The sequence below is a fragment of the Amblyomma maculatum genome, chromosome 3 (assembly GCF_055883805.1).
Source record: "Amblyomma maculatum isolate TAMU_Amacu chromosome 3, ASM5588380v1, whole genome shotgun sequence".
NCBI classification, from domain to species: Eukaryota; Metazoa; Arthropoda; class Arachnida; order Ixodida; family Ixodidae; genus Amblyomma; species Amblyomma maculatum.
This window is the reverse complement of record NC_139346.1, coordinates 182,364,724-182,389,500: the sequence shown is the minus strand read 5'-3', so window position 1 is coordinate 182,389,500 and position 24,777 is coordinate 182,364,724. Positions and strand designations below refer to the sequence as shown.

The 24,777-nt window shown below is 43.0% G+C and overlaps 1 protein-coding gene across 1 annotated transcript in view; it reads left to right on the top strand.

Moving 5' to 3' along the window:
- Positions 1 to 24,548, top strand: part of PolrMT (mitochondrial RNA polymerase) — a 46,418-nt gene extending 21,870 nt beyond the window's left edge. The window contains exons 18-33 of the mRNA XM_084598882.1: positions 1,672 to 1,805; positions 2,468 to 2,568; positions 3,706 to 3,826; positions 5,315 to 5,399; positions 7,987 to 8,098; positions 8,537 to 8,615; positions 12,561 to 12,806; positions 13,430 to 13,507; positions 15,369 to 15,557; positions 16,755 to 16,886; positions 17,918 to 17,964; positions 18,553 to 18,651; positions 20,365 to 20,437; positions 22,387 to 22,478; positions 22,570 to 22,649; positions 24,350 to 24,548. Of these exons, the coding sequence (XP_084455008.1) occupies positions 1,672 to 1,805; positions 2,468 to 2,568; positions 3,706 to 3,826; positions 5,315 to 5,399; positions 7,987 to 8,098; positions 8,537 to 8,615; positions 12,561 to 12,806; positions 13,430 to 13,507; positions 15,369 to 15,557; positions 16,755 to 16,886; positions 17,918 to 17,964; positions 18,553 to 18,651; positions 20,365 to 20,437; positions 22,387 to 22,478; positions 22,570 to 22,649; positions 24,350 to 24,399 (1,718 nt within the window). The 3' untranslated portion in view covers positions 24,400 to 24,548. The remainder of the gene's footprint in view (positions 1 to 1,671; positions 1,806 to 2,467; positions 2,569 to 3,705; positions 3,827 to 5,314; positions 5,400 to 7,986; positions 8,099 to 8,536; positions 8,616 to 12,560; positions 12,807 to 13,429; positions 13,508 to 15,368; positions 15,558 to 16,754; positions 16,887 to 17,917; positions 17,965 to 18,552; positions 18,652 to 20,364; positions 20,438 to 22,386; positions 22,479 to 22,569; positions 22,650 to 24,349) is intronic.
- The last annotated feature ends 229 nt before the right edge of the window (positions 24,549 to 24,777 follow it).

Genomic DNA, 24,777 nt, shown 5'->3' with positions numbered 1-24,777 from the left:
GAAGTTAGAAAATTATGGTTTCCGTGGAGTAGCGTTAGATCTGATGAAATCTTATCTGAATAGCCGACAACAGTTCACTTACATTAATGGCCACTCATCAGACGTTAAACCGTTTCTATCAGGGGTGCCCCAAGGGAGTATCTTAGGGCCGTTCTTATTTTATATATATTATCAATGAAATCATCAGCTCCGATGGCATTGCAAAATTTGTGATCTATGCCGACGACACAACACTGCTCTTTTCAGCTGTTAAAATGAAAGAACTTATAACTCAAGGTAACACCACGCTTCGAAACCTAGGATTATTGTCAATGTGTAACGGGCTAGATATTAACATCACTAAAATAAAGGCAATATTTTTCCGCCCAAAAAATCGAGATTATATCCACTGATCACAATATCATGCTGGACAATAGTAAAATAGAGATAGTTAACACCTTCAAGATCCTTGGGGTGCATTTTCAGAACGGCTAACGTCGGACGACCATATAAATTACATGGCGTTCCAACTTTCAAGGGTTGCAGGAGTAGCTTATAGGAACAGACACTTTCTGCCGCCAAAGATGAAGCGTCTTATTTACGCCTCTCTATTTTTGTCCCATTTGAACTACTGTTGTTCGGTGTGGGGTACCACAACCTACACGATCTTATAAAAAATACATTTTTTACAGAAAAAGAAATTTGAAGCATAGCAAACTCTTCGTACTATGTACCCTCTACCCCACTTCTCCGCAAATACAACGTCATTAACATACACAACATATATATGTACCGCTTGTGCGTAACTTTCAAGAGAGAAACAAAGAACAAAACTAAGTTTCTTTCTCGTCTAGCATCTTTAACTGAAAAAGTGTCTGTATACACAACATGCCAACTTTAAAATTGGAAAGTGTTTCCTTGTAGGACTACTTATTGGGCGCAAACCATGCAATGCCAACTTCTTGAAGTGCTAAACTACTGCAAGATTTGTGATATTCAGTTGCACACAATATCTAGAGCCAGTTTGCATAATTTTTTTGTTAATCGGAGTCTTGATTAACTCTTTCTTCCTCCTGTGTTGTACCGCATAATTGCATATTTGTTGCATCATTGTCGATTCCCATCATATTTATGCAAACTGTTGTACCGCTCTATGTTATTCTTTTAATCGAACACCTTATGATGCCTGTATTATATGAGCTTATTTCTTTTTTTGTAGTTTATGCATATTGCATGCACACTGGGCTCAACTGCGAGCTTCAATATTTTTTTTCTTGTAAGGGGAGGAGGGAGCTAGTCAAGCTGGCCTTCCAGCCTTTTCTCTCAACCTTCCCTCATCAGTTTGGGTGAAAAATAAAGGCAATGTTATTATTATTAAATGGATATAAATAGCGATAAAAAACACTGCATGACAATTATAGTCACATTATTTCTCTGTAGTACTAGCATGATAGGATTAGATGCGGAAGGCTTTTATTCATTAGTATTTGCAGTGATGGGTGTGTAAGGCTTTGTGTATGTGGTTGTGAGCATGAATATGATGTTCCTGACAGAATGGATGGAAGTGAGGAGAGAGGAAGTGAGGAGGCGGAGCTGCAGTGGGGATTGATTGATTTTTAATTGGAGCATTGTTCGCTGCATTGTTTTATAGCTTGTGGCTTTCAAAAATGGGATGCTTTGGTTTTTTTTTAGCACCCCTTGTGAGACTTCCTGAGACAGCCCAACAACAGAGAATGGTGCTTGAAGAGACACCGATACAGCAGATGTATCCACCCTTTGATGCTCTGAACATCCTTGGCCTCTGTCCCTGGAGAATTAACAAACCGGTGAGCAGAAAGGCTTGCATGGCAAAGGACTAACTGGAAAGTACAAATTTGAAGGTGCTGCCATCTTGGGCTGCTCGCTAGAGGTTGGAAATGAAATGGGCGTTTTACCTTCTGTGACTCTTGGGTGAGGACTAAGGCCGGCTAGTATTTTGAGGCCACACAGGCATGTCCATACGGCCTGATTAAAGCGGAGCTTTATAGGTATCTATGTCAGGTGGTCTTTCATATAATTGGGTAGCTTGTGACTGCATACTAATTATGGGCGTGCAAATATTGAAATTTTCCAATATGAATCAGATATGAACGGGGTAGTGGGGGGAATGCCCTTGAATATCAAATCGGGAAAAAAATAAAAATAAATTATAGCAAACATTTTTGATCTGGCTTATTTCAGAATTCACATGGTATTTGCAAATAATATTGTGTCATACCCTTAAAGACTGAGCTTAAGGGTTCTCCTTGTTTTGTTATTTTTTTACTGTCATTGTGTCCCATGCCTTTAGGGGAGCCAAATGAATTCTCCACCCCAATTTTCCTGCCGTATAGGACAGTGTGTGGGGCAGCTCAATAATCTGCACGTTTTGCTGGACTGTGGCAATACTTTGTGGATCACCACTGATGTGCAGTTATTTTAATTTTTAAACGGTGACATATTTACGCAGGTCCTGGATCTGGTCATTGAAGTGTTTCTCAACAAAGGGAGTAGTGAGCTGGATATCCCCATGCCTCCTTCAGAGTGTGCAGCTCCGCCCAAGTTCGAACCGTGAGTAGGAGGATGGGAATTTTGGACTGTGAACTCCAATTCTTTCGTTGCTTGTTTGCTTAGGCGTTAGTACACACTGGATCGTCATTGCGTGATATTCGCTTACACTCTGTAAATATTTAACTTAATTCCTTGTCTCGCTTTATCTCAGTGTCAGCTTCGGCAGTCGAGAGGTGGCTTTGACGTAACTGTTCAATTTAGGTCATGCAAGGCATATAAAAACGTGCTATGTAATTGCTGCCTTGTCATTTAATTCACTAAAACTTTATGCCAGAGTGTCCCAAGAGCTGGAATGAAAACATGTTATCCTCTTTATATGGTTTGGTTTGTAGGGTTTAACGTTTCCTCAGGGATGTGCGTTTGGAAGAGGCTCTACTAACCCTACTGTGCTCCTTCGAGGGCTTAAAGTTTCGAACAAACTAATGACCTGCAAAGGTCGGGCACATAACGGGTTTTTGCCGCTCAAGGTGGACTTATTGTTGTTCGATGGCGGAACTGACCACTGCCACATCAGAGCAACTATTTGAGACCTATGACCCCTTTCCAAACATTTCACCCCAAAGAGCTGAGCGCCAGGCCGGGGGAAAGCTTGTACCCATTGAAAAAACCTGGGTACCCGGCGGCACCAGGGATCTAACCTGGTACCTCCCGAACACGAGGCGGATGCTCTACCACAAGGCCACGCTGAAAATTTTGACCACCTGGGGTTCTTTAACATGCACCGACATCGCACAGTATACACAGGCGCCTTGCTTTTTGCCTCCATCTAAAAGTGGCCGCCCCAGCCGAGATTCGATCTCGCATCCTTGGGCACAGTAGTAGAGCGCCCTAACTACCAAGCCAGTGCGGCAAGGCTCTCTTTATATTGTTTGCATGAACTGTACATGGTGTAAACATAAATGAATAACATGGCCACCACGTGGCCATTAAAACCAAGCAATGCGAGAGAAAAAAATATAATTTTAAATTATTTACATAACACAGGTTAATTCCACGGGGTAATATAGTGTTTGGTTATTTTTCTACTTTAATAGTTTGTGCCTGCTTTGTACATCGTACACTTTTATATTACATGAGTGCAAAGTAGTAGTCAACACAGTGTTTGCAGCATCTTTAACCATGTTCCTTCATTTTCAGCGGCATGAGCAAGTCAGAAAAGTCCAAGGTCACTCGTGAGCGCATGCTGAACAGGCGGAGACGAGCTGAGATGTACAGTCTTTGGTGTGACGCCCTGTACAAGCTCTCCATCGCCAATCATGTGAGTTGTCTGTGCTGCGCAAGTTTCTTTTGCACATAGTGTACCTATTCCACTGTTGGGCATTCTTGCAAGCTCCTAGGTGTTTGCTCCAAGGTGTGTGTAGACACTTGAGATATTGAATATGGGTCACACATATTTCTTGCTTTTAAATTTGTGGTTGATCTGAAACCTGACTCTTAATTACTTTCAGAAAATCATGACCAAACTATCAAATGTAGCATGGTCATTACGCCTGAATTGCTTTTCCTGCGTGCAGCTCTTTGGGAAAGGGTTGCCAGCGTGGTAAATGCAGACATGACATTGATTTCACTTCCTTTTTAGCTGCTTATTACACTACATTGACTTTTTTTTTTTTACTAGCACTGGATGAATGCCATTCTGTGCAGTTTTTTTTTATTTCACTGTTCGTTAGTGTTAGATGATAACTAAATGTGTTTCGTTTGCGTGGTTTTGTAAGGGGTGCATGACATGCACCCTTGTGAGTTAATAAGCTGTTTTTTTCCCTCTGTTATTATTTTAAGAATAGCAGGTATTTTATTTGGTGTAGCCGATTCAGTTGGGAAATTTTACTTTTATTTTCACACTCTTAAGCTTCTGTCATTAGCTGCAGCTACCTGCTGTCTTGTTTTGAAATTTTCTTTTCATTTTTTTTTTAGCTCACATTTATCAGTTGTGTCATGGTTTGTTTGTGTAAGAAGATAAGGAAATAATCTATTTGGATGTGTACTTTGTCGGTTTCATACGCTATAGAGATGCAGAAAGCGCAGCCTGATAAAGCTCTAGCACACTCCTATGGCACTGCCTTCAACTAAGTAGATGCCTGTTCCACTGCACACTTTTGATTGCTGTGCTGTGCGCTGTGAAAGTTTTTATGTTTTACATATATTTTTTTTTTCCCTGCATATCTGTCCTTAATAGACACTTCATTTTTGAGTTCATGCTTTATCTTCTGTAATGATGCGTAAGACATTACGGTACATGAATTGCCTCATGATATTTGTCTACGGCCGCTTAATAAATTATAATCTAATTTCTTTTCTCACCAGTTTCAGTTTCGGTTTCAACAGCTGAGCGATGGCTGTGACGTCAAAGTCAAGTCTAGGTCACGTGAGGGATGAATAAAACAGCGATATAATTGTTCCTGTGTCGTTTTAATTCACCAGAACACGAAAGCCAGCCTGCCTCAAGAAAAGAAAATACAAAAGATAACGAGTAAGAGATTATATTGCTGTTGTTTTTTTTTCACGCCGCGCATGTCCTAGACATGATTGTGACGTCACAGCCATCTCTCGGCTACTGAAACCGAAACTGGCGAGAAAATAAAATTCAATTCAATATTACTTAGCGGTCGTAGGCAAAAACCGCGTGGTGATCAAGACATCATTAATAAAACAAAAAAGGCCAACAAATTTGGTGTTTATAGTCCTTGATAGATCTTGTGTGAATGACTATCTTACTCATCCTGCATGTCGCTCTTGTACTCCGCAGTTTAGAGACCGAGTGTTCTGGTTCCCACACAACATGGACTTCAGGGGAAGGGTTTACCCATGCCCACCTCATTTCAATCACCTCGGTAAGTTGGAAAATCTTAGTGTGTATGTTTCATGATAGAGAGGAGGTACTCTGGCTCAAGTTGGCAGTAAATAATGATAGACAATACTGTAGCATTGCCATGTCAATTAAATGAGCTTACCTTACCAGGCAGATTTTGTGTCAATCGTAGAATTCGGTTGTAGTATTACAAACTTGAATGTTCATCAAGTAGCAGTTGTTGAAACTCCTTTTGAATTATTGGATTATTGGATGACTACTGTGTCCAGGAATGCGGGATCGAATCCCGGCTTCAGCGGCCATTTTTTGATGGAGGCGAGAAGCAAGGTGCCCGTGTGCTGTGCGATGTTAGTGCATGCTAAAGAACCCCAGGTGGTCGAAATTTCCGGAGCCCTCCACTACGGCGTTTTTCATAACCTGAGTCGCTTCGGGACGTTAAACCCCATAAACCAAAGCAAACCTATCGGATTTTCTCTATTTTTTCTTTCAGTGTCTTCTGCGTTTTATTTCCTTTTTTTAAAGTTTTAACCTATTTTTACTCACTTTCATGTCCAGTGCCTCCTTTCCTTGTTCGGTTTCCTTCTCTTATCCCTTTTTTTTATTAACTTCTTTCTCTTATTTTTCCTGTGATTTTTTTTACCTTGTTTTTTATCATTCTGTAAATTTTGTACATGATTTGGTCTACCTCATGGAGCTGTTGCAAGTACTGATCTGTGTTCGAATGGAAAATGGACTGCAGCAGTTTGCTCTCACTTAAGTATTTGACAGTAGGTCGAAAGTGGACTAGTGTTGTAGTAAGCCATTTTTTTTTATGAATATGGCGAGAAATAAATTAGTATTAACAGTGTTGTTATGGGGACCAAAAAATTCAAGCAATTAAGCAGTTTTAAATAGCAAGCACTGAGGTAAAAAAAAATGGGGGTAACTCAAGAACTAGAAATCTTGAGTAGCCCTTAGTTTTTCAGCATTAATTTGATCTCACCAAATATGAAGTGCCAATTTTTTTCAAACTGCTTATTTGGGTTTTTCCTAAAAGTTTTTGTTGAGCCTTTTTTGAACTATGCACTTATTCGATTTTCTACTGAGAAAGAAAAAAGGTCTCCATATTTTGTGAAAAAGACAGATTGCCTCAAGTCTGGGTTCCATTCTAGGTCTCCATATTGACATAACTTTGCAGTTTGTGTCGTCGTGTGATAAGTAAGCTTTGCTGCCTAGATGCAATGCAGCTGCTGAAGGATCAGAGTTTTTAAGGTTCAGTGTTGCGTGGAGATAATTTCTATTCTGAAGGTATTACTTGCGCTTGAGTCTGAAGTTGCAAATTATGTCCGCACAAAAATAAGGGACAACGTGCTGCTCCGCTCACTGCTTGCGAAACATTACTTACTGCGTTTTGCTATGTGCCATGTGAAGTCCACCGTATTAGCAACTCGAACGATGCAAAGTTTGCTTGAACAAAGCAATCACTGCTAAATACCCCACACTCCCAGAAAAAGCTGTCAGTTTGCTTTGTACACGTTTGTGTGTGTAGCGTGTCAAAGGGTTTAAGTTTCAACAAATTAGATTGCAGTGTATTGTGGTTAAGTATCCCTGCAGAGTTATAGGGTACAGTCTGGCATCCTAATGTTCCTAAGGGAAAAAAGCAAAAACAAATAAATGAAGGCATTTCCAATACAAGAAATGCAAGCCACACTATGTAAGAGTGTGTCACTCCGCATAAACCGTAGAGCTTGTCTGCATGGCAGCTCGTCTTAATGTGTGAATGACACGTGCATACTTACGAAACTGCATTAAGCTTGCTGAACAATTGCTGAACATTGAGGTACTAAGCATCGCACAGCAGTTGAGGTTGATCTAACTGTATGTTGTACGTTAATAAAGGTTGTATTATCTCTTAAATAAATAATTTGCAGAGTCCACAAGGGTTTACCTCTTGTATTCAGTGCTTAAAGTCTGGCTTCATCGGAGGTGGGCCCCTACTGATTCCAGCACAGGTGGAAAGGGAAATAGATGGAGAGATAGACAGTGGCTAGCGGCCTGCTTCGCACATTGTTTTATACAAATGGGAAAAATTATTTTCCTCAGTCGTCGGCTATGGAAGATATGTTAGCGGTTCTTATTAAAGCTCACTGCCAAATTGCCGAAACAACGAAGAAATGTTCTAACAACCAATGACAAGATTAAAATATGACAGCCTGCTTCGTATTCATGCAGTCCATACACCTCCAAGTGCGGGGGGTCTCAGACCTTTCTTAAATACTGGCGGGGGGGTCTCAGACCCCCTCCGAGAACCCCCTGATTTTAAGCCGTGCTTGTATTGGATATACAGATAGATAATTTCACGCGGATCCCGTGAAAGTCGTTTGATTTTGGTGCCCTTGTCTGCATACTTATATTTATGCACGTTTCAACATGTTCCGAATTCTTCTTCTGCTTGACAGTTGGATCAGAAAAAGGGATTGAGAACACATTTCATCTTTGAGACACTCTAGGTGGCACCAGATAAATCATGCTATCAGCAACTCTGACAAACTTACTTCGACTTATTTTTTTTCTTCCATTGCCTGTGACATGTAAGCAAATAAGTTGCACTTCTTTTTTCCTTCTTTCAGGCAGTGATGTTGTACGTGGCATTCTGCTATTCGCAAGGGGGGAACCACTTGGGGAGAAGGGCCTCGATTGGCTGAAAATTCACCTCATCAACTTGACGGGGCTCAAGAAAAGGTAATTCCTCTGTCTTGGTATTTCAGCTTGGTACTTTGAGTGAAATTATAAAGAGGATTTTGGGTGCTAGGGTAGACTTGGACAGACCCAGGGACACTTGAAGATGCCTTTATTGGCAACTTACTTGATGAGGTGGTACAGCTCAAATTTATTGGTTGCTATAGTTAGCAGGCTCAAGGGCATAGTGAATATGCTGTGACTGTGGCGAGCAGCGGCAGCGGTGGCCAGCTCTTTGATAATTTGATTTTATGCGGCTTTATTGTAGCTTATACAGTTATATTTTTCGTAGTTAGCTTTTAGAGCCTAGAAGTGCTGACATCTTGAAGCATGTTTGAAGGATGTGTGTGCACATGGATGTGAGTGCTTGGGGGGGGCAAGAATCTCTGCGGTCTGCACTCTAAATTTGGACATCAACTCTTATGTTCTCATTTTGTGCAGAGATCCTGTCTCTGAGAGATTGAGGTTTGCCAATGAAATGATGCCCGAGATTCTCGACTCTGCTGACAATCCAATGACGGTGAGAGCTTCTGCTGATATACCTGTGCCTAAACCAGCTTTCTTCTTTAAGGTGCTATGTGAATCCCTCATGTTTAGAAACAACGCTGTTTGTTTGCCATTTGATGGCTGTTCATGCATGTGTGCGTGTGTCGTGCGTGCATCAAAATTAAATATAAAAAAACCTATCAAACGACCTCCTCCGCCTTTCCCTACCCCCAGAAAAAAAAATATATATAGGTATATATTTGCCAAAAATGTGAAAGTACGGTCAGTAAAGCCTAGTGAAAAGGCCTCATTGCACCAACAGTGAACAACCCATGATAAGCGCGCAGGCAGACTGGAAGAACAACACGTAAATAGGCGAGAGGGATTCGCTTTGGCGTCTGAATGGCATGACTGCTTTTAAACAGAAATGATCAGCGACATGCCAGTCAGCTCCTGAATGTGGCGACCAGCTAGGTTTCGATGACTGGGAGAAGGGGGGACCGATAGGTGCCGCCACTGCTGCTGCCTTGGACTAGCCAGCCTCAGTAACTACATCTTCAAAAGAACATGTACAGTACAACCTCGTTAATTCGAAGTCATCGGGACCGCGAGAAATCTTCGAATTAAGCGGGTTTTCGAATTAACCGAACACACCAAGAAATAAGACTTAGGCAAAAAAATTTGTTGCAGGAACGTGTTACCTTTATTCGGCATATTTCGTATTACTACTGAAAGTAATCAGAGGTGCTGGTTTGCCGCGTCCGGTAGTTTGCGGCTCCTAAGGTCATGCTCTCGAGTTGGTCAAATAGACGAAACATCTCTGAACTTCCATCGCGGCACTCAACAAAACTGCGGATAACGTTCAGCGATCCGATAACTTCACCAAGAGCAGGTGCTCGGGGAGGCTCGTCGGTGTCGTCGTCGCTATCGTCGCTGTCATCGCGCATGTTCGTACCAGCAGTGATCTCACTCTCCAAGTCAGAGTAGCCAGTCTGCTCTTCGCTCTCAATGTTGATATACTCGGCGAAGCCGACTGCGTTGGACTCATCCTCTGCGCAGAGCGCATTGATGCGGTCGCAATACTCTGCTCCTTCTTCGTCAAGAGTAGTAGTACATAGGTGGTCTGCATCGGCATCAACAGTGCTTTCACTGGAAAAACCAGTGTGTTCAAAACACCGCCTGATCAATGTGGGCTCCAATCCTCGACAACGCTCTCGTTAGTGCTGCCGCTCTCACCACAGACGGTGAGAAAGGTTAAATTATTGCGTTCTTTAAAACGGCAAAACCATTCATTGCTGCACTTAAATTCCTCGTGCCCAAGTTGTAGAGCTAGGTCGTTGGCCTTCTCCCGCAGTGGCGTTCCATTGACGGGAAGGTGGGCAGCGTTTGCTTTCTGCAGCCAGCGAAGCAGAGCAGCTTCCACATCTTGATACGTGGGAGCCCGCACTCGTGACCGCTTCGAAGAATAGGTCTTGCCATAAGCCTCTAATATTTTTTACTTGTTGCTCAATATTGTGGACAACGTCGAGAGGGGCACGCCATGCCTTTTGGCCAACTCGGTCTTCGAACAAGCGCTCTTGCCTGCTTCCTGGATCAAGCAGAACTTCATTAACACTTCTTTTTGGGCAAGTTGGTTCATTTTTGGAAAACTTTGATAGAGCGCAAACACACACGACCACTAAGGACAAGAGACGAGACACAAGCGCCGACTGTCAACTGATTTTTATTGGAGCAAGGCAACACCTATATACACAGCAGCTTACATAAGATAAGAAGTTTCAGTAACGCACGTGCGAGCAAGAGACACTGGGAAAAAAAGCGAAGGATTTTAAAGATTTTTAGATATGTTGACGACTTTTTAGTGCTTTTAAGAAAACAGACTACCTTCACCTACCCCTCTACAGTAGGTGAAGTTTTAATAGCTTTCAGAAAGCATGGACTTGGGCTAAATTTTACCCATGAACTACCTGACTCATCTGTTTTACAGTTTTTAGATCTCGAACTAACATTCTGCGAAACACACGTTTGTTGGTCTTACTGCCCTCGAGCGAAAAAAGATCTGCTGCCATATGACTCGGCGCATTCCAAGACTGTGAAGAGAGGGATAGCATTGCAATGCATGGAATCTGCTCTCAAGAAATCGTGCCCGCATCGTATGCAAAATAGCTTCCTTAATCAGATAAGCCGACTTTTAGCGGCGGGGTTCTCCTCTTCGATCTTGATTGCTGTATGTGAGACCCTCCTCCAGAAGTTGAAACATGGAACAGGAAAGAGCGGCTGTAATCGGGAAAAGGCCGAAAAACCTTTGGTTGTGCCGTACTTTCACAAGACCACTCACAACCTAAAAAAAGTGGCCAACAGGCACGGTGTGCCAGTTGTGTTTTCGGCACCCAGTAAGCTGGGAGGGCTATGCCCCCGCATCTGTGGCCAGAAAAAGAGTGGGTGCCAAATTAATCATAAACGTCGGTTTGTGACCTGTTCCACGGGAGTGGTCTACGCTATTCCCTTGACGTGCGGGAAGGTGTATGTCGGCCAAACTGGCCGTTGCATCAATGATCGATTAGGGGACCATTCAAGAAATGTTAAGAATTTTAAAGACAAGTACGCACATTTAGTTGCGCATATCAGTAATTGCAGTGGTTGCGTGGCCCGATTTAATGAGACGAAGATTCTCGGCAAGAGCATTGATAAGACAGCACGTCTCAGCTTGGAAGCCTTTCATATCACGAAATATGGCAACAGATGCATTAGCAAGCCTTCGATATCTCTCTTAAACGCTGAGGTCTGTTTTTTAGAGGCGACTAATATGTTCACCCCTTGAGCATCTTGCTTTTTTGGTTTTTCGCTTTTTTTCCCAGTGTCTCTTGCTCGCACGTGCGTTACTGAAACTTCTTATCTTATGTAAGCTGCTGTGTATATAGGTGTTGCCTTGCTCCAATAAAAATCAGTTGACAGTCGGCGCTTGTGTCTCGTCTCTTGTCCTTAGTGGTCGTGTGTGTTTGTGCTCTATCAAAGTTTTCCAAGCAGAACTTCTGCTGCAGCGTTAAAGTCTTGTACTTCGGCATTTCTGCACTGCTACGGTCACAAAGCTAGCACTTCTGCACAGTCCCGCCCAAAAAAACGGCACAGTAGCCGACCCCTAACCACAGCGCACAACACAAAGAAATGGCGCAGGCGAGACCGGCGCGGCGGTGGTGGTGGCGTACTTGCAGCGTCGGAGGCACGGGGGAAGAGTGGGCGAAGCACACCAAGGGATGGAGTGGGGGCGAGGTCACGTGATAAAAACCGGTATGCCCGCCGTGTTGCAGTGAAGCACGTCTTCTCCTCTGCAGGCGCGTGTTTTGGCGGTGCGCGAGGTGCACTGTGGACCGATTTTTGTGCAGAGAGTGCTCCGGCTGGGGCGCTTCGCTTATAAATCATCACCATTACTATATGGCTTTGCCTCGCGGCTCCGTAGGGCCGTCGTTTCGCCGGGTTTGCGGCGAAACATGGATCAGGCATTGCCGCATAGCAGTCCAAATTTTCGAATTAACCGGGCTGGCGCAGGCCGCCTGTTCGAATTATCCGGCCAAATTTACATGGGAAAATACGGGACCGCAGAAAACCTTCGAATTATCCGGGATTTCGAATTAACCGAGTTCGAATTATCGAGGTTGTACTAGTTACTAGGAACGGCACAGCGGCGCTCCATTTTCGCTATATATAAGTCACATCAACGAGAAAATCAGAGGATAAAACCCGAACTTGTACATCGGAAAACGCAGTATATGTCTGCGCCAAATGCTTACTTTTCCTTTGCACCGCAAGGCACCTTTGGCTGCTCCGAAGCAACTTCAGCCAGTCGCATCACTGCATCCGTTTCACAAATTGAATATGAACTCACTGAGAGGCATGTTCGAATCTTATTGGAAAGTTCAACTACTGAACCAACCCTAGCTGTGAGTGTGCGATGACGCGTGGTGGCATTCAAAAACTGCAGGGTCGGCGGTGGTGGACCGAATCGGATGAGCCATGGCAGACGCTGGCGTGCTGCAAGGAAATAGCAGCAGCCGTTCGTTCCCCCGATCCAGTTCGCCACATCTGCCACCTGCCCGTGCACCAGGATGGCTCCTGCAACGGCTTGCAGCACTACGCTGCTCTGGGCAGGGATGCTCATGGTGCTGCTCAGGTCAACCTTCAGCCTGACAAGAAACCGCAGGATGTATACAGCGGTGTGGCTGCACTGGTGAGAATGCGTCCGTGTTACGGTGCAGAATGGTCACACGAGAGCAGATGGTTTTGAATGCGCAGTGTCACAAAGGACATGTGGCTCTTCCTGGTGCAGTGCACTCGTCATGAATGGTCACCAACTAGCTTAGCAGCAAGTACTTCACATGGTGTGAGGTCTGGAGCTTAACATCCGAGAGCTGCATACGTGATAAACTGTATTTTTGCGAATAACATGCGCTGATATCATGTAAACTTGGCAAGTCTGCTGGATTTGTGTCTGATGGAAACAAAGTAGCATGATATATCAGTCTAGTGTTACCTTGAAGATATACAAAATAGCACTGAGGTTTGTTCAAGAACAAATTTGCCCGCACATGCGGTTACCTTTCTTAGTTTAATTCGCTTAAGTCACTCGCTGCATGTGCACAGAGTTGCCACTGTGTTCTTTGACCAGGCCACCCTTGTGTGACTAAAGATAAATCATCACGAACAGGCACGTATTGGTGAGGCTAAGTGAGTCTTCACCTTGACGAGAACTTTCACCAGCAGCATGATCCAACATCCACTCGTTAGTTTTTCTCCCGTATTTAAAGGTGAGACAGCTGGCTAAGCTGTGAAATTGACTCCTCTTCACCTCAGGTTGAACGGGAGAGAAAGAAAGATGCGGCTGATGGCCTGCCAATTGCCAAGGCGCTTGAAGGACACATCAAGAGGAAGGTGAGAGTCTATTGTGTTTACCTTTGTCCTTGTGCTGTCAGTATATTTCATAGGTGCGTTTAATACCTGCACTTGTGGTACTCACACCTGCGCTTGTTCATCTGAATGCAGCGACGACCATAGCTGCTGTTTGTCCACAGTATATAGCACCCATATCTTTTTGTATAAGCATGCACAATAGACTCGGGCAAACACAGGGAGTAATCGTTTATTAACACCTACTGAAACATTGCTGTATGGCTATAATAAAAAGCTATACAGCTGTCTCAGAAATGTTATAGCGAAGAAAAGTTTTTCCTGCTCTAGGCACGTGCGCATATGCAGTTAAGCATTACATGGAACAGTAGTGAGATGAACATTCCTCCAGAGCTGAGGGCGGGGGTGAAAGGATGCATGAAGGTAGCTATGAGTTGCTTTGCACAGATAAAGTTTTAGGGACGCCTTCACTGAAGTCCTCGGATGATACCTCAGTAAGGAAGCTTTCAGAGTGACATAAAGTTGACCTCACTGCAGTGAAGGCTTCCTTACTGAGGTTTGAAGGTTTCAGAACTTGGGCCTCAGGGGAGAGCTCCAAATTTAGACCCTCTGGAGTTTTTCAATGCACACTGGCATAGATGGGTATGTTAGCATTTATTTATCCCTTATACGACAGCAAGACATGTTTGCCCCACTAGCTTCAAGTGCTAGCTGAATGGATGGGAGAGGACAGGAGATGGAGCGGGACAATTATCCATGTCTGAATAGTGCTTCTGAACTATCAAGCAAATCACTCAAATAGTTTTATCACTTTGCAATAGGCCTGCTTGGTGTTCTATGCATTTTTACGAGTGCGGGTGTTCTACTGTTTGGTGCTTACCATATTTTTCAGGAAAAACATTGAATTGAGAAACTTATTCAAGTCATTAGCCTATTTTATCACTCAGCTGCCTCATAAAACTTCTTGAAGCAATTTTTAATTCAGATGCAAGTGTTCTTATTAGTTGCAGTGACCAAGATACAGATACGTAGCACATTTGAGGTAATTTTACAATGTTTAACACTTTCTTTTCTACAAAACCAATGGACAGAATGGCTTGAAAGTGATGTTCAGTTTATAGAGGTGTTCCGAGTGCAATTAGATCATTTGCATATGGGGTATGCATGCAGCTTACATTGTATAAAGGGCTAACCTTTAAGGCCAAAAGGGATTTTTAAACTTTTTGAATAATCAAATCACATTTGTTAGAAGTTCCTTTTCTCTGGTACAGAATATATGTAGTTTCTCAATATACTGAGGCTGAAGTATTATAAAAGAGCAACAACCGGTAAACCGAAACTGGTTTCCGACAAAGCAATGACAACACAATACACCATCCAATGATGTCATGGATACTGTCATGGAAGTTTTATGCCTGTTGTTTGGCTAAACTGCGACCGCTTGAGTCATTATTTGTGTGATGTGACCAAAAGCAAGCTTGAAATTTCATATTCGAGCAAAAGCAGTGTTTTTCAATGGCCGTGCGTTAAAATTTTTAAAATCAATTCGTGCTGCAACACTGACCAGCTGTGAAGTATGGCTCGAGCAAGCAGAAAACCGCGGAGAAAACCGAGGACGTGGAAAGAAAATGACGGACTTCGCCTTTCATTTAAATATGTCTGCTATCAAGATTCGATCCGTGACCTTGAGTTCTGTAGCTGAATGCCATAGCCACCGACCCTCCATGGTGGTTACAAAGGATTGTGGAACCAGTGGAGAGGGAAGTTGTGAGAAAGTGGTGATGGGGATATATGTATATTAGTTCTTGCCTCTTCTTCCTTTCTTTTTTTGGTCTTGGAAGTCTGTGCATTGTCGGTGAACAGCTCGTGTGCACTCATTGTGCAGGTGGTGAAACAGACCGTAATGACAGTGGTGTACGGGGTGACGCGGTTCGGCGCCCACCTCCAGATCTTGAAGCAGCTCAAGGATCTGGATGACTTTCCCCAGGAGCACTGCTGGGCAGCTGCTCACTACCTTGTCCAGAAGACCTTCCTGTCACTACAGGAGATGTTCACAGCCACGCGTGAAATACAGGTATGGCCGGTTGTAACCACACTGTCAGTGGCGGCATTTACTAGGATTCGTCAGAGCTGGGACAAACCAGTTAGTCTAGGGCAGGCGTATTCAGAACTTTTAGCCTCGCGAAACCTCAACACCGTTTAAAAGATCCTTACCTGCCAGGCTCATCTGAAAAGCCCCTCAAAGAGTGCCTGAATTCAAATAACAGGGACTGGTTTTATAGTGGAGCTGTTCGTTACAAGCGACGCAAAGTAAAGCCAGCAGATATTCAAGATTTCACTTAATGACAGTCCCAATAAAGTATAAAAATTTCTAGTTTTGTAACTTGGAAAAAAGATGTTGACTGACATCAAGAAAGAACTTGATGTAAGCCTGGAGAGAAATGTAATGTACAGTCGACGTCACCCTTGTGTAGAGCGCTCGGGAGACACAGGTCCCTGTAAATAAGGCCAGATTTTGGCCGCAACTGGTAGGTTCTTGCGGCAAACCTCGAGTGAAAGTAGAGCCAAAGATAGCCGCAACCAAGATAGACACTAGCACCTAGCCCAGAAGTCTGGAGCTGGAGTCTATTTTCAGCTTTTGTAGCCCGATATGTCTTGCTCGAGCGCTCTACAACAAGGGTGACGTCGGCTGTACTGGGTACATGCAGAAACAATTTGGTTTTGTTACTTCGGAATCAAATTGTATGTATCCTTTGAACATTCGTTTGCTCTGTGATGTCCCTCTAGACTGGCATGTAATAGGCTTAAATCATGGTGCAATGAGCAGATGATTACAAAGATTGCCTATAACACGAGCAGAAGACTGGCATTGGTGATGACGAAGTTCACTCTCTTCTTGCAGCTGTTTCGGTTGCCGCCATCCTCATTCACTATATGCAAATATGTTTTTCCAGCAACGGATTTAGTGGTTGTAAGTGATGAAAAGCTCAAACATCTGTGTTCCTTTGCATTTGATGAATGTGCAGTCTCACCATAATAAAATAGTGATCAAACCCTTCTCATGCCTTATCTAATGCACTTTATACCAGGTGTTTGTATATGTCACTTGCATGCTCTCATATTAACCCAAGAAACCATCATAAATATACCGTGGAGCATCTGAGAAATTTTTAAGCATGCATTTTTCTACATCTTTTTAAAGCGCGTCATTAGCATAGAGAGAGAGAAGTGGTTCCAATCTGTTTTCCTGTCACGACGTGCTCTCTTACAGGACTGGTTCACCATCTGTGCCAAGATGATTGCACACGTGTGCTGCCAGCCAGTTTCGTGGGTGACCCCACTGGGACTACCTGTGATCCAGCCGTACCACAAGCCGACTTCAATAAAGAGCCCAGTGTCGTTTGTGAGTGGCTTAGCTTTTTTCTTTTGCTGCGTCTCCCCCCTCTTTTCAGTCACGCCCGGTGTGTTTTTCACATTCTGTGTTCATATTTTTTAGTAAATTTCCTCTGCTGCTGGCCGAGCTTATTGCTCAGCTGGAGAAGATGTGCACTGTTTTGTAGCTGGCCAAGTGATTGAACAATTTAAGGAGAGCAAACACCAAATTTTTGGCTGCATATTTTTTTCTTTAATGTGAGGTGCAAGACAATAAGTAGTGTGTACGAATAATGTGCACTTGTGCCTTAAAAATAAATTTTTTAGTTTCTTCTCTTCTCTCATACTGTTCCCGTTCCAGAAAGAATAGTGGGTGGAATGTTCAATTTTAATGAGGCTATGTGTGGCATAAGAGAAAAATGCCATATATTTTCTGCTTTGTCATGCTAATTCACTCCAACTTTTACACCAGCCCACTACAAGAGCAGTGCTGTATCTCATGTGACATTCAGCCCATTTTTATATTGAAGCTGCACATTAGGTGTTGAAAATGAAGTTGATACAGTGTAAGGAATGCCAAAAATAAATCATTTGCCAGAATTAGGTGAATTTCATGTAGCAATTAGTGTTTACTGATGCCTTGCACATTATTACGAAAAAGAAGAACATCCAAGTGTATTTTCTTTTTTTTCCATTCTGTAGTTTGTAAAAGCTGTATTTTCAATAAAATCAGCCTTTTTTTTCATGAGAATATGATAATCAGTTGTTGTAGGCCAACTTAAATGCTTTGATGCAGTTTCAGTGCTTTGAAATTGATGGAATGGTGAGATTCTAGCCAGCGGTCACTGTTGTGACGGTCACCATAGCATGCTGCCAGTTTTTGTGGGCCAGATGGCTGGTTACCCATAAACAAGATGCATGCCAAGCATTTTATGATTTACTGCAAAACTGAACGGCACGCCTTTTGTGAAATGTCTGACAGTCTTGCTTTATGGTTTCCTTCTCTGCTTAGAGTGGCATTTTGTAGACTGTGGTTTCTTACTTCACTTATATCTTTTTCAGGGTGATAGGCTAAGTCCAGAGTTCCGAACCATCTTCGAAATGCACCAGTAAGTTGTTCAATTAGTGTGACCACCTTTGTGAAGATCTGCAGCGGAGAGTAATGTGTGTTTGGTAGTGGGTGCTCATTTCAGGAATAAAAGGGTTACAGATAGCGAATTCTGGGTACTGAAGAGTTGGAACATCACGAAATTTATCTGTTTCTGTAAAATTTTAAAAAGTTGCCTATCCGAACCCCTCAGAATCATTTTGAAGGTTCCAGAAAGAAAAAAAAAGATCTTGTATTGGGCAGCCAAGTAAGAGAGAGGCATAGGTACAAGAGCTTGCAGCTATGAATCCACATGGTGGCACACACATGGTGCTGATAATATTGTCTGTGCACTTTTATTTTATACTGTACCTGATGGCCCTGAGCAGCAATCTAGGAAGCATATATCACTCTTAAGCATTAAAGTTTATTACTGCTACTATAGATCATGTGAAGAGATGCTAGTTTACTATCATTAATAATGAAGCACACCAATATAGTGTTGGCCGGATGAAGGTGATGAATTCTGTATGTATGTATGTGTCCTTTCAGAGGCTAACAAATTTATGGTGGTAACATTGTGATGCATGCTTGTGCTGTCGACTTTCAGGCGTCCCAATGTGATGAAACAGAAAAACGGCTTCCCTCCAAACTTCATCCATTCCCTTGACTCAAGCCACATGATGCTTACAGCCATTTTCTGCCAGAAGTGAGTTTTGCTTGCTTTCTATGTTTCGTTTTTTGTTGTGTGCATATACTTCCGTGGTACTGATTCTCTGGAGAGCATTGCCTACTTGGGCTGTCATAGGTATGCCAGGTCATTATTGTGCGCCACGGATTGCTTTTGCTTGCGATTCAGGTACTGTAAATGGCATCGCATTGAACTACTAATCGTGATTATGATAGGTTATTATAGCAACAGTACTTATTTAAGATAGCGAATGATTTGAATGGTCATATCTGGCATTGGTTGTGTGATTATGAGGGGCGATGCGAATATTGAAATTTTGTAATGTGAATTGAATACGATAATGGGCGAAAAGAAAAGTGGAAAATTAGAAAATAGCACACACTGTTCGTCTCGTTTATCTCAGAATTCACGTTGTAGTTGCTATTAACATTAAATTAAAACTGGACAGAAGTGTATGCCCCACTGAAAAATGAAATATAAATTTTATATAGGATTCCATACAGCGGTGTTTTGTTGTACAGGAAGGACCTGCATGAAACCAGGTGAAGCTGTCATATTGCTGCTGAATGCAGGAAGCTCTCGTTAGTTCGGCCTTCAATGGACCGGAAGAAAACGTCCGTATTAGCCGGAAGTTTGAATTATCAATTAGGCCTGAAAAAAACTGCTGAGAACCGTTTACATCACCGTAACTGTATCTGATGAACACTTGCACGATGGTTGTTCGCATTTGAGATGAAACCGAAATAAGAACGAAGTTTCTTTCCAGGTTTCGTCATGTGCTTCGCTTGCGCACTTTGTCGGGAAGGCGCTCTTGCAAAAAGGCCGCATCGCATTTTGAAGATGCTTCACTGCATAGACCATGTGCTCAAGCATTGCAATGAAGTGCAAAATCTGCAGTGAATTCGAAAATTTTCGGTGCATTCGATAATTTTCGAATATCAGATTTTCAAACATGAATAAGAATCGAATAACAAACATATTCAATTCATTCGATTCATATTCGAAATTTCGAAAGGCTTCTCCTGTCTAAGCCATGGCTGAGTCTGTGGCCAGTCTTTATGTAGAGCTAACATTTAGTGTTTTTATGCAACGTCAAATTTGCTGATCGCACTTGTTGTGCCTTTCTGGAAGTAATCGGTACCTGTCGTACATAAATAGCTACATGCTTGGTAGCAAGCAGTGTAGTCTGGAAATAGGAGAGTTCAGCACTATGCTAGCATCCAGGTGCATTTCACAGGGAAGATTAAAGGGATTAAACACTTGCTCAAAAATTAAAAACCAGCATACGTGATGGACGTAACTTTTGAGCAACAGATGGCACCTTGATGATGTGCGACATTATGGTTTCAGTACGTATTATTATTGTATGCAATGCATTGTTTGTTGTGCCTAAATGGACTGATGCCAGAGCAAACCATCAATGTTAAAGTTGCTTCCAAACGCCCTTTTTGATTGCAATTTAAGCGCTAAAATATAAGCCAAGCATTTTGTAAGCATTACCACACATGCACGTCTTCGACAACAGTGCAGCAGTCAGCTTTAAAGACGACGGAACCTACCATGCAGTAACCAGCAATGGTTGCAACTTTAGCAGTATGATCAGTATTTGCCAGAAAAAAGAAAATGCAAAATATAAAAAGTCGCACAGGGTTCACCTTGCAGCTTTTTCTTCCATTGAGCCAACGGCACATGGGAATGAGAAAGCTTCCTAAGATGCAATCTCTTTTTCAGGGCAGGAATCCAGTTTGTGTCCGTCCATGACTGCTTCTGGACACACCCGAACACAGTGGACATTATGAACAAGGTGAGTTTGAGGGCATGATCGGCTGTGACCTATTTGCAGGGCAAAAATTACAAGGGTTCAACGCTGCTGAACCAAATATTGAGCGAAAGCATTAGCTGCGGGTGACCGAACATTCTTCTCTTTTTCTTCTTCCTCAGCCCACATATAAAGCCCCACTTTAACCAACCCGCATGAATGTGCCTTAGTGGCCTATAGGGGTAACATGAATGCCAGGGTCCTAGCAGGCTGATTCTGACATAACCATCCCATGTGAAACGAGAGACCCAAGTTCGCAACTCCTGTCAGCCCACATATAAAGCCCCGATTTAACCAAGCTGTATGAACGTGCCTGACGTCACGTATCAAGTAAGCACCAGCTGTGCCTCGAGCACACCACGCCGACTGCTTCTGTCACGTGGGGTGCGACGTTACGCGCCGCGCCGACCGCTTGAATTGGTAGCCCAGCTCTCACCCTAATGCCACATGGGGTGTGACGTCACAGTGTCACGTGGGTGCGGCCGCGCCACGCTGAAGGCTCGAAACCTAGAGCAGTATTGCTTTCGCAATAAAAGTGCAAATGATGTCATGTCAAAATTTCCTATATATTTTATGTTACTGTTAGGGACAGCATAGAGTCTACTCAAGCTTAACGTGGCTTTCACGCGCAAGTACTTACATTCAATTGGACAGGTGGGCTCGCCAGAATGTTCAACTTGTAGCATCCCAGAGACTGTGGACCATATATTATTGGTATGTGTGCAAAAGAAGTCTGCTAGCCGCTTCCTTAAAGCGTTTGGACAAGAGGCCTCTGTCGGAGGAACTGCTGTTGGGCGCTTGGCAGGACAAGGGGAAGAGTGTCCAGGCAGTGCGTGCTCTTTGCCGTTTTTTGTGCGCCAGTGGACTTGATTCGCACTTGTAAAGCAAGCTACTGTGCCTGTATACATATTTCATATGCCTTCTCCCACATCGTCACCCATCATGATCACCTTTCTTCTCTCCTTCCCCTTCCCCAGTGCAGAGTAGCAGGCCAGATTTGAATTATTCCGACCAATCTCTCTGCCTTTCCTTTCAATAAATCCGTCTATCTACCTATTTATCTAAGTTCATTAAAAAAAGCTCGGTAACTTGTCTACATGTATGGGACTAACGTAGGAGGATGGCGTTTTGGGGTGCAGCATGCAGCTGATGTTGGCAAAGATATAAAATTTGTTCATTAAATGAATGAATTTGTAAGTGTGTTGCAATTAAGTTGGCTGCTCTTGCTTAAAATGTGACAAGGGGCATCTCTTTTGATATCATTTGAACTGCATACTGCTAGGCTCGCTTTACTGTGTGTCTTTACTTTTCAAAAAATGCCTTCTACTTGTGTTGCTTTTTCTCTGTGACCTTTTCACGCTCAGTTTTTCCTTTGCATTTGCTTTCCAGAGTTCTTGAACCTAAGTTGCCTTCCAATTGTCTACTGGCATGCGTGCCATCTGAATTTGAGTGTGTGGTTAATGTAGACAGTGGGTAGTGAACCGGTGAGGTATCAGCACTAATGACGGACACCAACTTGCATTTTAATAATCGGTCACTGTTAAAACTACAGGGAAACAATGCTCAAGTAACGCATCATAAGTATGTCATAAAGCACAGAGCGAGTCTGCAGTGGCACTTGTTAGCACGCTTTCGTCTTGCCTTTTATCGCACGAATTGCCGTGAAGAGGTGTTTAAGCATATGTGCGTGGACTTTATTTAATGAGTTCTTTGTAGTTAATTTTGCTGTCACTCCACAGTGGAGTATAGTGCAGAAGGCACCTAATAGTATGTCACCGTTGTATGCATGCGTCTTCACCAAAAGCTTCCCTTGAAACCATATACCGTGTCACGGTTGCCAATGTCGTTCAAAACGCACTTCTGTATACTGCGATTTGGCATTCCTCTTTTGCCCAGTCCGCCTGTGACAATACGTTGGAACTAAATCTGTGCAGATCTGTCGAGAGCAGTTTGTGGCCCTTCACAGCGAGCCCATCCTGGAGGATCTGTCGGAGCAGTTTGTTCGTACGTTCGCCTACAAGGAGAGGTGAGAGCTCTGCATTGGCGAACTGTTGCCTGAGTAACCTCTGCATGATGGCCATTATCTTATCATTTTTCTTTTTCCTTTCCTATTCAAGTGAGATCAAGGGAGCCACTAAAATGGGGGAACTAGCCATGCTGAAGCTTAACAAGGTCATCACACAGATTCCCAAGAAAGGTGAGTCAGGGCTCTGCTAGCTAAGTAAAGTCATATGATGAAATGCAGGTTTCGTCATACTAGATGGTTTTAGCAAGGAAACTGCAGTTACGTCAAGGTCGATTCTTTGCATGGATCCCCAAGGCCATGCATTTCCTTATTACGGTCACAGTCTTTTCTGGTTTCGATGTCTTCGGCTTGAATTGAGTGGTAGAGCAAAAAATGCCTACTTCTAACTTCAATTTTCTTTTCCAACAAATGGGGTTTTTTACTGCGAAACAAATGTCAGCATTCCCACATTGAGCCAAACAGTAAATTTTTGCCAAGAACAGAAATTGCATGATGTTATAGCCAGCATCAGTTGATGCATAATTTTTATTCATGTGCCCAAAAAGCCACCTGAAAATGGCAAGAGTCTGCTGATGAACTATTAAAAAAAAAATAGTGAAGAAAACATTCTTGCAAGTGACAGTTTACACCTCATACCTTCGCTTTAGTTGAACAGCGCTACATGCGTTATGTTCCAAAATACTTTTTTTTTTTCTTTCTTTTAATTAAAGGTGTGCCATAAACTTTCCTTAGCACAGCCAAAAATAAAAGTAATTCCATTGTGCAAATCTTCTTGGCATTATTGAGAGCAATGTAGTACTCTTAACGAACAGAAAGTGGAATCTTACTGTAGTACCAATGTTCGAGGCACGGTGCTTGTAGAGAGCGACCACCTTCTTGCGTGTTTTGCACATTCAGAGCTTACAATGAGTATATTCGATTTTCAGTGCCCACGCAGTTCTGGACTATACTTGCTGACAGTAGTCGGGCGTTTGATTTTTCTTGCGCAGCCCAGAAGCTCCGCCCACCAGTACAGCTACTGGGCCGGCAGCCATATTAAGTTAGATTCCGAGCGCATTCAGAGTGTTTGTCATGTTCCTGAAAACTATATTGTGCGTTCAATAATGACACAAGCTCCGTAGCTGGTCTCTAAGCAGTTGCAAGACATTTGAATCTTGCATCTTTGCTTTCCTGTCTTGTATTTCACTACACACGGAAGCGTCCAGAACGTCGAGCACGGATTGTTTGTTCGTGCCATCCAGAAGTACACCTGTTTCGCTATCTTTTCAGCATGCAGGCCTGAAAGCGTCGCAAGCGAACTGCTGTGTGCTAGAGCAGCTAATGCACATTGTGAATGCTTTTGCAAATGACTTCATCTGTTTTTGAATGCAGTGGGCTGGGCCCTCGGAAGAACTGCATAAAGTTCTGTAAAACCCTTCGCACTCCGGCATGTCACGCTCCTTTCACGAAAAGCACAGATTGATTTGCGCCTGTTATCTATGTTTATTATCACATGCATGGCAAAAGATAAACGTGCGCATGGCGTCACTGGGAAAGAACTGCCTCATGGTGACTAATACCAATCTGATGGTTAGCATCGACTGCTAAAAACAAATGATGGAGGGAGCCTGCGAGGTCATGTGATCACAACGCTACTTCCTGTCAAAGCGGATGCCGCGACCTGCCAGCAAGTAGTTCGGTACTGGAAAATCAAATGTACCCAATGGCTGCTGTGTTGCTGCTTACATTGGTACTGTTTGCTTTTTAACTTCCATTTTGCATGCCTCACTACCTACTATGAGAACATATCAGTATTTCTTTTGTGGACACTACTCATCCAATGTCAAAGCTGAATTGTACTTAATTGCTTCATTGACATCGCTCTTTTCTAGGTTCATTCAAGCTGGAAAATGTGCTTGACTCTGTGTACTTCTTCAGTTAAGCTATATTCAGCTCCATCTAGGACTAAGAAAAGGAAGAACTGAGTGGAGCGCAGAGCAGGACTCATTCTTGTATACATGTACATTAACTCTGTAAGTAGCCTGTAATATAAATGTGAGCTATTGACAAATAAACTATATGCTTCAAGGACTTTGTTGAATTTGTTTTTAATCTCTCTTCTGTACTCAAGAGGTGGAAGTGGAAAACCTAATTGGTAAGGTTTGAAAGCTAGGACCTGAAAGCACTCTGTACTGTTTCTTGTGGCTTCTTTTTGATGCTTGTGAGAGTTCTTGGCTATCTTCTCTCTATATTCAACTCCATCTAGGGCTAAGAAAAGGAAGAACTGAGTGGAGCGCAGAGCAGGACTCATTCTTGTATA